The sequence below is a fragment of the Pseudorca crassidens genome, chromosome 18 (genome assembly GCF_039906515.1).
Source record: "Pseudorca crassidens isolate mPseCra1 chromosome 18, mPseCra1.hap1, whole genome shotgun sequence".
In the NCBI taxonomy this organism is placed as follows: domain Eukaryota; kingdom Metazoa; phylum Chordata; class Mammalia; order Artiodactyla; family Delphinidae; genus Pseudorca; species Pseudorca crassidens.
Window position 1 is genome coordinate 59,802,359 of NC_090313.1, and position 12,691 is coordinate 59,815,049.

Sequence of the window (12,691 nt, forward strand, 5' to 3'; positions counted from 1 at the left end):
TTTCCTTTTATAGGAATTCTGCTTGGACCCGGTATAGTATTAGTGTAGAACAAGTTTCATTAGGATGTAATCTGCATTCGAATGAATTATTTTTCAGCAACAATTCAAACACATTCAAAAACTTTTCAATTCTCAATAGCTGTGAAAAACAGTGCTTATTAGTAAAATGCAAAACCATCCGCAACTTCTTAGAAGACCCTTACCTCCAAATCTCCCTAAGCTGTCTTTATGTCAGAAGAAAGCCCGTGCAGGTATGTGCATTACTCAGATGTTTAACTTTATTTTTTACAGAAGTCTCTCAACCTGCACAGCTCAGAATCGCAATAAGGACATTCACTAATAACCAGCAACTTACAAATGTTTGTTGTAAGATGGTAACATCCAATTCATTTCTACAAGTACAGTTTATCCTCATCATTTGTGGATTCTGTAGGAGTGAATTTACCTAACTGCTAGAATCTATTTGTAACTCCTGAATCAGTACACTGTACTATATTTTGTCTTTTTAGCTCCAAAATATACCATGAAGAACACTTTGGAGCAGTATATAGAGCTCTTTCTCAGTCCTTTTATAATAGTGAAACTGTGCAGGAGGCGGGTATATATGATAATTCTCGGACACATGCAGGGCATTGAAAACACACATGTTCCCAGCTGAGGTCAAAGAAAGATATGGCTGTGCCTTCTTGTTTTAGCTCTCATATTACAAATAACTGCCCTTTTCCTGGTCTAGTTAGTGCCATGCTTTCTGAATTCTGTACTTTCTGTTGGTGATTTAACAGTCTAACATAGCCCCTAAGTATAGTACAAGAAGGCTGTGATGTGCCTTATGGAGAAAATATATGCCTTAGAGAAGCTACCTTCAGGCCTGAGTTACAGCGTTGTTGGCTGAGAGTTCAATGTTAATGAATGAACGATCTATATTAAATAAAGTGTCTTGAAATAGAAGCACATATAAAACAAGGTTATGTATTGATTGGCTGCTGATAATGTTGAGACCAGAGGCTTGGAGGAACCTAACCCCGTATCTTCCCAAGAAGTAATGGCTCAGTGTTGGATAACTCAGTGCTCACTGAGACTACAGAACAGAACTGCCACAAATCATGAGAACAGAGTGTACTTATAAGCACAGTGCTAACAACTGGAGATATAATAGTGAGCAAAACCGAGTCTGCCACTCCTCTTTCTTAGTTACCCTCTGGTGGGATCCAATGATCATACAACTAAATGTAAAATTATCCGTGATAAGTGCTGTGAAGTAAAGATGAGCCACTTTTATAACTTTATATAATACCCTTGATCCTCTATTTCTGTATATGGTATTTATTAACTCCTTACTTATAAGCAATGGTAAAATTAGCATATTTCCTCTTCTTTCCCCTTTTCAGTCTCCTCCACCCCCTGATTTTAGTTGATTATATTATTTTAGTGTCGGCATTTATACTGTTAAAACGTGCCTAGTCTAACTTGATTTACAGTGCTAAATCATTACCTTTTGATCCATGGCTATTAAAGATGTGTCAATCAACATACCTATGTTACATCCAATTTCCTCTCTCACTTTCCCTACCAACTTTTGTTATATCATTTCTACATTTCTATAATGGTCTACATTTCTGCATTTACAATCTGTTCTGTAATAATAATACCCACAGTTATGTAGATATACTGCTCACTACTAGTTCTTTGGTTGTAGTTTTTCCGTTTATCTTTTGGTTGAAGTTTATCCTCTAGTACAGAGTTTCTCACTCTTGCTATTTGGGGCTGGATAATTTTTTTGTGGGGGGGGGCTTTCCTGCTTTTGACAACATGGAGATTCAATGACCTTAACTATTAGTAATCCTGTGTCTCCAAAGGTTCTGGGCAGAGTGCTTTGCATATAGTAGATGTTCAAAATACTCGAATAAATGAATGAATACTTAAAATGACTGAAATACAATTTATAAAAATGAATATTCAAACGCTGAAATAAAAACCTGAAATAAATACCTGCAGTTTGCATACAATGCTAAACGCTGTAGGGAATGAATGACACGATTGATCTGGTCCCTGCCTTTCAGGACCTTTCAAGAACTTTAGTTAAACTCTAAAGATGAGATTCACATACAGTAAGTACCTTAAATAATAACACAAAGAGCATAGAATTTATGCCCAATTAATGGTACAGACAGTAGTACTTCATAAATGTGAGAAACCCTGGGGCAGGAATGGGGTGTGAACTAAGACTTGAGGAATTAGTGAAAGTGAAATGAAATATGTTTAATTATAGAGGAGACCCATGTAGTTTTTGATGGCAGAGGAGTCTATTGGAAAAGTGGAATTTTAACGTACTAGAAGAAAAAGAAAAGAAATCATGGGGATGGGGAAATGTATCAAAAAATAGGGAAGTCTACGGGCTTCCCTGGTGGCGCAGTGGTTGAGAGTCCGCCTGCCGATGCAGGGGACACGGGTTCGTGCCCCGGTCCGGGAAGATCCCACATGCCGCGGAGCGGCTGGGCCCGTGAGCCATGGCCGCTGAGCCTGCGCTTCCGGAGCTTGTGCCCCGCAACGGGAGAGGCCACAACAGTGAGAGGCCTGCGTACCGCAAAAATAAATAAATAAATAAATAAAAATTTAAAAAATAGGGAAGTCTAAATTGAGAAGACAGATATCTTCATTGGGCAGATTTCCCTAAGCACCTCTTCTCTCTGCACCCAGTCAGAGTGCTTACCTTTATGGTCCCAGAGTATCCCCTATCTACCCCCTTACTGAGCTCTTATTCTCTAGTGTAACTGTTTACCTGCCTAGTTTCTATATTAAATCATGAGATCTTTGATGGTAGTAAGGTTTGTGCTGTGTGATTGTCCCCTCAGCACTATGTGTACAGCTAGCACATGGGAGGTGTTAAATGTTTGTTTAATTAAGTAATGAGAACAGTAAGTATGGGTTGTGTTAATCAAGAAGGATGGATTGTATAAGGTTTAAGGTAGACTTTGGCAAAGGAAAATGATTTAAATTGGTTGGTAAGAGAAAGTATTCCACACTGTGTGAGCAACAAAAGAAACTCAGGTCTACCTAAAAAAAGAAGAGTGTCAGAGAAGGATAAGTGATCTCACTTGATCGTATAGGTAAGTCTCTGTTCTAAGCAAGAATAGCAACTATGTACTGGGTGATTATAGCACAAGGATAAATGGAACGAATGACGGCGGTGTTATAAGGAACGGAGAGAAGAATTGGGACTATTCTGTTAAAAGATACTTGCCATACCCATTAGGCGGTGTAGTGTTTATTGGAAGTAGACTTAGATTCGCTGTAAATGTATATTGCAAACTCTAGGGCAACCACTTTTTAAAAAATTGTATAAGTATAATTGATATGCTAAGAAAGGAATGAAACTGAAGGAGAGAAACTGACTCATAAAATTCTCACCTAAAACCAGAAAAGACAGAAAAAGAATGGAAGATTTCAAAAAGACAAAGAAGTAAAACAACTGCGATGAATAGAAAACTTTACAAATGTGGTGGATGTTAAGCCAATGATGTCAGTAATTCGTTAAAACGTGAATGGTCTAAGTGTACCACTTAAATGATAGAAACTGTCAGAGTAGATAAAAGACAAGAGCTAATTATATACTGTCTGCAAGAAACTTCCTTTAAATATAAAAACACAGATAGATGAAATGTAAAGGGATAGAGAAAGATACATCATACTAACACTAATCAAAAGAAATCTGGAAGTGTATATGTGTCAATGCTACTCTCTCACTTCGTCCCCGCTTCCCATCCCCCGCCCTCCACCCCTGCCACAGTGTGCTCAAGTCCATTCTCTATGTCTGCGTCTTTATTCCTGTCCCGCCCTTAGGTTCATCAGAACCATTTTTGTTTTTAGATTCCATATATATGTGTTAATATACAGTAATATCTTTTTCTGACTTCTTCACTCTATATGACAGACTCAAGGTCCATCCACCTCACTACAAATAACTCAATTTCATTTCTTTTTATGGCTGAGTAATGGTCCATTGTACATATGTGCCACATCTTCTTTATCCATTCATCTGTTGATGGACACCTAGGTTGCTTCCATGTCCTGGCTATTGTACATAGTGCTACAGTGAACGTTGTGGTACATGATTCTTTTTGAATTATGGCTTTCTCAGGGTATATGCCCAGTAGTGGGATTGCTGGGTCACATGGTAGTTCTATTTTTAGTTTTTTAAGGAACCTCCATACTGTTCTCCATAGTGTCCGTATCAATTTACATTCCCACCAACAATGCAAGAGGGTTCCCTTTTCTCCACACTCTCTCCAGCATTTGTTTGTAGATTTTGTGATGGTGGCCATTCTGATTGGTGTGAGGTGATACCTCATTGTGGTTTTGACTTGCATTTCTCTAATGATTAGTGACGATGAGCATCCTCTCATGTGTTTGTTGGCAATCTGTAAAATAGATAGCTAGTGGGAAGCAGCTGCATAGCACAGGGAGATCAGCTCGGTGCTTTGTGACCTAGATGGGTGGGATAGGGAGGGTGGGAGGGAGACACAAGAGGGAGGGGATATGGCGATATACGTATATGTATAGCTGATTCACTTTGTTATACAGCAGAAACTAACACAACATTGTAAAACAATTATACTCCAATAAAGATGTAAAAAAAAAGAAAAAAAGCTGGAGTAGCTATGTTCATTGGCTTGTTTTCTTATTGTTGAGTTGAAGACCTCTTTATTTTGGATGCAATTCCTTTATCAGATGAGTGTTTTGCAAATATTTTCTCTCAGTGCATGGCTTGTCTTTTTATTCTTTTAAGAATGTCTTTCACAGAGTAGAAGTTTTTAATTTTAATGAAGTCTAACTTAACCATGTTTTCTTTCATGGATTGTTGTTTTGGTGTCATATCTAAAAAGTCATTCTGAATAGCACAGGGAACTCTATTCAATACTCTGTAATGACCTGTATGGGAAAATAATCTAAAAAAAACGGAGTGGATAGATGTGTATGTATAACTGACTCACTTTGCTGCACAGCAGAAACTAACACAACATTGTAAAGCAACTATATTCCAATAAAAAAATACATTAAGAATAAAAGTCACTGCCACACCTAACATCACCTAGATTTTGCTCATGTTATGTTTTGTTTTAATATGAGAGAGAGAGAAAGGAAAGTTGAACATGGTGGTGTAACCATTTTATGGAACGAGCTAGCTTTGATAAGTTCCATATAAGCAGGAAGCAAACATTATCCTTCTCCTACTACTGCTCTTTAAACTCACACGGCACACATCTCTCTACCGAGGCTTTTCTAGTCACTTTCATCTATTAGCCTTGTCTCATTTTTAGATATTAAGTCCAATCTAAATCAATACTTTCATCTAGCATGTAATTAAACCTTGCCCTTTCTCCCAGCTCAGACTAGGTCTGCTAATTTTTAGACAAGCCAAGGGAAACAGGGGCATGATAAATGCATCCATCTTGTTCTTTTACTTCTCTTCCCCAACTCATAGTTTCTGGTATCTTCATAGGTGTGGCTAGGAGTGGGAAAGAGTTAAGGAGTTAAGAGTGAAGGTGAGAATCCGTCATCAGTCTCTGTACCCCCCTGAAATGCCAGAAGGTAGAGGTCAAGTAGATTCAAGGATTCTCTTGCCTTACACAAGTTGCGACACAGCAATGGGAGGGCCAATACATTTCTGTTACTCTGTAGGTATAAGGGGGTTGGGGGAACCATGGCAGGGAATGATGAGATGTTATCTTCTCCTTGTGGCATACACTCCTGTGCTCTGTAGATGGTTCTCTGAGAATCCCCCTCACTTGGTTTGAGGTCGGGGTAAATCCTCCTCTACCCACCACAAGGAGGGGAAGATCTGAGAAACACATAGCTCACCAATAGCTCAATTGAGAAGAAATCCTCTCTGCGAATGTAGATGAACCTCTAGCCATCTCTCATATACAGACAACAGGTGAGACTTGGGCTTGTTTTGGCCATCTCTTTGCAAATCTTGCCTTAATGAATCTCTTATCTTCTCATCAGAATGCTGAGGTCCTCATCATTTATTGTACTCAACTGAGATGATGGACAAAAATGTTATTTAACATTCTGTCACAGAAGAAAGAGAAAGCACGATTTGATATAGTGAGGTCCCTAAGAATGCAGGCACAGTGCATTTTCTGAACCTAAGAGAGATAAGAATACTTCTGGTTGTAACCTGAGTGAACTCGTGGTACCCTGTAGCCAGTACCAGCATGTTATCATGTTCCAAAGCCATCTTGGTCTGATATCTGGCTTTGAAAAGAAATGTAAATCTTTGCTCAAAGAAGTTTCAAATGAGGAAGTGATAATGATAAATAGCGAAACTTCACTGCGTCATTTTTACCTCTCCATATTGCCAGAGTTTTCTGTGGCAACTGCTCAAAAATCTCCTTTTATGTCCTACTCTTCTTCATCCATTCTGTTCTTCCAGGAGTAGCCCCCTACTCTTTCTAAATCTAGTATAATTTAGCCTTCCTGATTCTCCAATTGTTCATGCAAACTTTATCCCAGTAAGGTAAGCAGAAGTCCTGATAGCTGAGTGAGTGTATACAGAAACGTTTTTATAAGGTGAGAGAGGGTGAGTGGATAAAGAAAAGCTATGAATGCTGAGACGTTAATAGTTCTGCCCCTGACACCTTGATAAACATAATCTAATTCTGCCTTATTTTTTTTTTTCTGGTTTAGGAAAGACTGGTGAAACTAAGCTACCACGTGTACGGTTCATTCCAGATAAAACCGCTTCATTTGAAAGAGATAAAACTAGTTTTCCTGATGTTCCAAGAGATCAGTCACAACCCCCTGTTAATATTCAAAATCTCTTTCTTGATCATCATGTACAAAAAAGAGTGACTACTATTTCAACAACCACAAAATCTTCTAAGCATGTCTATTGGCACATTCCAGAGACTGCTACTGGTTCCATATTTTTTCCCAAGTGTTGTTCAGCTTCAAGTCGAATTTTTGGGAAAGAAACAAGCAAGATGGAAAGTTCCAGAAAATCAGAAGAGCCATTAAAAATAACAAATATTTATGCTAACATTTTAAAAGGGATTCTGATTCTCTCCTCAGAGTTCTCCAAATTACCAAGTGCCCCTTCTTCAGTGCCCACTCCCAAACTCAAGGAAGTTCATTCTGACCAGTTTTTACAAATGAGCAGTACCTATACTTTTAAGCAGCCCCTGTTACGTTTAAGTGCAACAGTGCCAATCCCTGTACCGAGGACTATACCTGTTAAAGCTGAAAGTCAGCAGTCTGACCGTTTACAATGTCGTACGGTGACACTAAATATTAAAGATTTTCCAGGTTCCATTTTCACACCGACGCCAGTTTTACCAAGGAAACCTCTAAGACAGTCTGTGATAGGTAAATCCAGTCTGAACATGGTCTGTAATAATGGGGTCAAGTAGAGCAAAAGGGAGAGAAGGCATCCAAGCATATGGTGGTTCCCCCTTGGGTCTGCAAGGGGGATGGTGGGATCCCTTTTCACCTGTACATTTAATATATGGGGCAGAATGCAGTAGCAGAAATCCTGACCTTGCAGGTCTGCCAAGGGCAAACTGGGAACTCCACCCAGATGGTGGTGATGGGAACCAGATAAAGCAGTTCAAAGGATCAGAAAAGCTCACATAAAGGAGGAGTGTGAATGAACAGTCGTCTGTAAGGTGGTCTAGATGAACTCTAGAAGCAGAATGCCAGTGCTCATGGATGCCTTCATGGGCACTTTTCCATGGATAACTTCAATTCATTAAAAGATGAACAATTATAATGAAGTCATAATACCCTCAACATGAATTTTCACACGAATTTAAACATTATCCTATTTTAAATTTTTTTCCTAGAAAGTCATGTAACAGAATATGAACGTGTAGAAAGTGTCCCAAAGCAAAGCATGCTGAACGTATGTGAAGGTAAATGCTAGGTTTATATCATTCTTTTAAAAATTGTATATATGATTATCTCTCCATAAAAGTATTTGTGATTTTGTGTGTTTGTGTATATGTGTGTGATTCACACATATGTCCCACCTCATTTTCCATTCCTTAAGCTATTTACTCAGCAACTATTTTTAGAGTGTTGACTATAAACCCAACTTTGTACTGATGTTGGGAACATATAAGATGGAGTATTCTTAATCTGGATGGAGAAGATAGACATGCAATCATGACAGTTAACTGCTTGCCATGTGCCAGCACTGTTTTAAGTGCTTTGACCTTAGTTACCTAGCAGAAACAAATGAGAAATCATCTTTAGAGAAAGATTACATCATCCTACGTCTCACACTATTTCTATAAACGATTTCACAAATACAGTGTATAGTAAACAATTCACAATTGTCAGGTACACAAAGAAAAACAAAATGAATGAAAACTAGCAGCAACAGTAAGCAGTAGAAACATACCCACAGGAGTTCCAGCTATTAGAATGATCAGATTCAGATTTTTAAATAACCTAATGACTTTTGGTTCTAGCCAAGACTGAGTAGCTTGTATTGGACAATCCCTCCCACCAAAATCAGTTATTAAAGCTGCCCACAAATATATAAAATAACCACTGAGGTTACTGGAGAGTAACCCTTGTAAGCATGACTTGAGTGGTTACCATCTTGGAAATAAGCTGAATTAGCTGTACATTTACCTTGGCTTTTTCTTGAGGGGATTTGTGGTGTTGGCGAACAGGGCACAGGTAGAAAGAAGGTGATAGTTTTACTGGATTGAAGAGATAGCAGTCAGACGTCAGAGTTGACAAGATAGCTGGGATAGAGGGGTAATATATCAGAGAGGAGAGAACGGAATTCAAATACCTGCATACAAACTCCCATAAGAGTGTTGGCTGATTTCTAAGCTGGGCATGTACAGGACAATACGCTAAGAAACACAGCAGAAACCATCAGCTGAGATGCTAAGGAAGTGCACCTAGATTTTGACAGTTGCACAGAAGGCAATTATTGGAGGTCAAGCTCTGCTGAAATGAAGGGGCCTTGGTAAACACACTGGGCTTTCAGTTGCAGACCCAGAAGACCTATGCCTTGGGAATAAGAATGATGCTCTAGGAGAAAGGACAAAACTAAAATAGGTTATCCCCTACAAAACTCAAAACCAATCCTTGATAAATCAAAGTGGTACTTCCTGCCTAGTCAAAGAAAACCTAACACTTATTAGAAACAGATAATATTATCCAGACCCTTTAAAATTTTCATTCACAATGTCCAGCATTAAACTTAAAAATCACAAGGCATCCTAAAAACAGGATAAAAGGTCTGGGAACCAGTAGAAAGAGGCAAAAGAAAGAGAACCATAGGATCAGGTATTGGGGTTTTCAAACAAGGATGTTAAAATAACTATGATTACTATGTTGAAGAAAATGAAAAGTTGAAGAATTTTATCAGAGAACTGGAATTTCTGCTTTTAAAAATTAGAGTCATATAAAATTTTAGACCAGAAAAAGTAATATAACAAATTAACGATTCACAGATGTGTTTAGTAGGAGATTATACACAGAAGAACACTCCAGACATAAAACTTTCTCTTTTTTCCCCAGTTGTATTGAGATACAATTCACATGCAACTCTGTATAAAGTTAAGGTATACAATATAATGATTTGATACATGAATATACAGTATGGTGAAATGATTACCACAATAAATTCAGTTAATACCCATCACCTGACAACTTTTTCTTGCTACAAGAAATTTTAGGCTTCACTCTCTCAGAAACTTTCAAATATACACTGTCTTATCATTAACTACAGCAGCCATAAGACTTTCTGAGCACACTACCCTTCCAGCAGTTCCCTATCCCTGTCTGTGACATAAATTAACCACTGGGTCTCCTCCACATCATAGGCCTAAACCAGTCATGTTACCATTTCTGACTTAGGGAGTTTATTCCACTCTGGTGTTTCCCTCTTTGAAAAGTTCCCAGGGAAGTTTAAGCATCCTGAGATCCTTCAGAGATCTTTCAGGGAATTTCTAACCACCTCTGCACCTCCATCTCCCTCCTTTTCACTCAAAAATCAACTGCTTGAGCTTAGCCCATAAGTGTGGGTGGGCAGGAAGCAGGCCACAGACTTAATTCTTAACTCATTCTCCATTCCTCTTGCTCCATTCCCTCCCAAAAGACAAGGAATCTCCATATCACATCATACATCTTTCTTCATTCTGTGGTTAACTTTCACATCGATTGACCTGAAATGGGCACAAAGGCCTATTTTAGAAATTAACAACTGAACATTGTTTTCTTTGGTCTAGGATGCCTCGTTTCTTCTCATTGAAGCAATGGTATAAGAATTATTCAGATGATAAAATATGCTGCAGCAAGTAATACAGCAAGAATGGCTGGAAGTGTAAAATATATTTCAAAATATTTTCCTGCCACACCTGGGTGTGTGCTTGAACATGCCATTTTTGACAAAAGGGGAAACCCACAAGGGTTGTGATAAAGTAAATGTAGGTGGTCGCTGTTTGGCTACTCCTGAGTTGTCTGCTTCCCCCCACCCCTTTCTTGTGTGAGGTCTTTAAACTGAGGGAAGAGCTTAGTTACATAGGGTATTTGAATCATGCATCAATGCGATATTAAAGCAAAAAGCAAGATTTCTCCTTGGGATATGATCTCTATCTGATATATGCTTATATGATGTCCTTTATTCATTTTGTGAAGAAAGAAGTTGTTTATGTAATTCATCATAAAATAAGATGTTTTTACATATAGCACAAGACTCAGACTGATGGAATCTAAATTATTGAGGTAGATATCTATGAGCTTATGGTTTTCTTTTGGGAAGAAAAGTTTGCTATCTAATATTAGTCTGCTATCTAATATTAAAATGTTTGGCCAACAGAACCAACTGAGGTTGGGTGGATGGAGGTTATAGGGAATCTCCAACATGAGGTTGGGTGGGTGAAAGTTATGGGGAATCTCTTCCAAAGGAGGCATCCAGGTAACCTATTTATGATGACTTACTGTTATCATAACATGAATACCTTTTAACTTTCACTCTAAGTGATGACACATTTACGTTTCCTGTCTTGTTTTGTTTATTTAGGTAGCATTAAATCTAGAAAAATCGAAACCTCAGTGTCACATATCGTACATTGTGAAGGTTTTAAGGCTGTTGTGGCAACACGCTATGGAACAGTAACAGCCATGACCAAGATGGCCATAGTAACCTGTCAAATTCATGGAAGAAATGCACTTAATCTTAAGGTATACTACGTCTTCTCAATGGCAACTTCCTGTTGTATTATCGGTCATTTTTGTTTTAGGTTTCCTAACTTAGGTTATTCTCCATGGTATTGAAGGAACAACATAAAGTGGTGGTGGTTGAGGGAGTAATGGAGTTGTACAGTAACAAAACTTTTGTGTGCTGTTGAAGTTAACTTGGTATCAATCCAAACTAGATGTTTTAAATTTAGGATGCTGATCGTAATCTTCATGGTAACCACTCCTAAGAAACTATCTTAAAAATGTACACAAAAGGGAATGAGAAAGGAATCAACATGACAGATTACAAAAAATTAATTAAACACCAAGGAGGCAGTAATGTAGTAAACGTGGAATAACAACAACAACAAAAATTCCAGAAAAGGCAAAACTATGGTGACAGTAAATATATCAGTGGTTGTAAGGGATTTTGGAGGGAGGGAGGGAAGGATGAATAGGAGGAACACAGGGGATTTTTAGGGCAGTGAAATTATTCTGTAGGATACTGTCATAATGGATACACATTTCATTATACATCTGTCAAGACCCATTGAATATACAACAAAAGGTCTGAACTCTAACATAATTTACAGATTTATGTTGATAATGATGTGCTAATGTTAGTCCACTGATTGTGACAAATATACTGGTGTGTGAGATGTTGATGTCGGGAGATGTACTGGATGTGTGTGGGGAAGGGGTATGTGGAAAAGAAAGATCTCAAATAAGTAACCTAACTTTGCACTTTAAGGAACTTGAACAAAAGAGCAAACTACACCCAAAATTAGCAGAAAGAAGGAAATAAAGATTAGAACAGAGATAAATGAAACAGAGGATAGAAAAGCAATAGAGAGAATCAATGAAACCAAAAGTTAGTTCTTTGAAAAGAATGACAAAGTTGACCTTTGGCTAGACTAAGAAAAAATAGAGAGAAGGTCCAAATAAATAAAATCAGAAATGAAAATGGAAACATTTCTACTGGCTTCACAGAAGCAGAAAGGATTATAAGAGAATACTATGAACAACTGCATGCCTGCAAATTAAATATCCTAGATGAAATGAAACATTTTCTAGTAAAACATAAATTACCAAAACTGACTCAACAACAAATAGAAATTTGAGCAGACCTATAAAAAGTAAAGAGATTGAATAAATAATCAAAACCTCCCAACAAAGAACAGTGCAGGTCCAGATAGCTTTATGGGTGAATTCTGCTAATCGTTTAAAGAAAAAGGAACATATATACTTCTCTAAATCTTTCAGAAAATAAAAGAGGAAGGAACACCACCCAATTCCACTGTTGTGCTGGTGGAGGGGGCGGGAATCCCACATCACCCAACAGTTCTTGGACACCAGCTGGGTGTCCTACAATTCAACTCAATTCTGACACTATCTACCCAGAGATAACATCAGATTCCACACGTAAAGTGCTCAGTCCCATAAGACTGCTCTACACTTCAGACGCCAATCACAAGCCCAGGTGGTT

At 38.1% G+C, this 12,691-nt stretch overlaps 1 protein-coding gene across 1 annotated transcript in view; it reads left to right on the plus strand.

Moving 5' to 3' along the window:
• The first annotated feature begins 166 nt into the window (after positions 1-166).
• LRRC63 (leucine rich repeat containing 63) overlaps positions 167-12,691 on the plus strand; it is a 41,328-nt gene continuing 28,803 nt past the window's right edge. Inside the window, exons 1-4 of the mRNA XM_067713189.1 lie at positions 167-251; positions 6,691-7,368; positions 7,845-7,913; positions 11,048-11,208. Coding sequence (XP_067569290.1) covers positions 167-251; positions 6,691-7,368; positions 7,845-7,913; positions 11,048-11,208 — 993 coding nt within the window. The remainder of the gene's footprint in view (positions 252-6,690; positions 7,369-7,844; positions 7,914-11,047; positions 11,209-12,691) is intronic.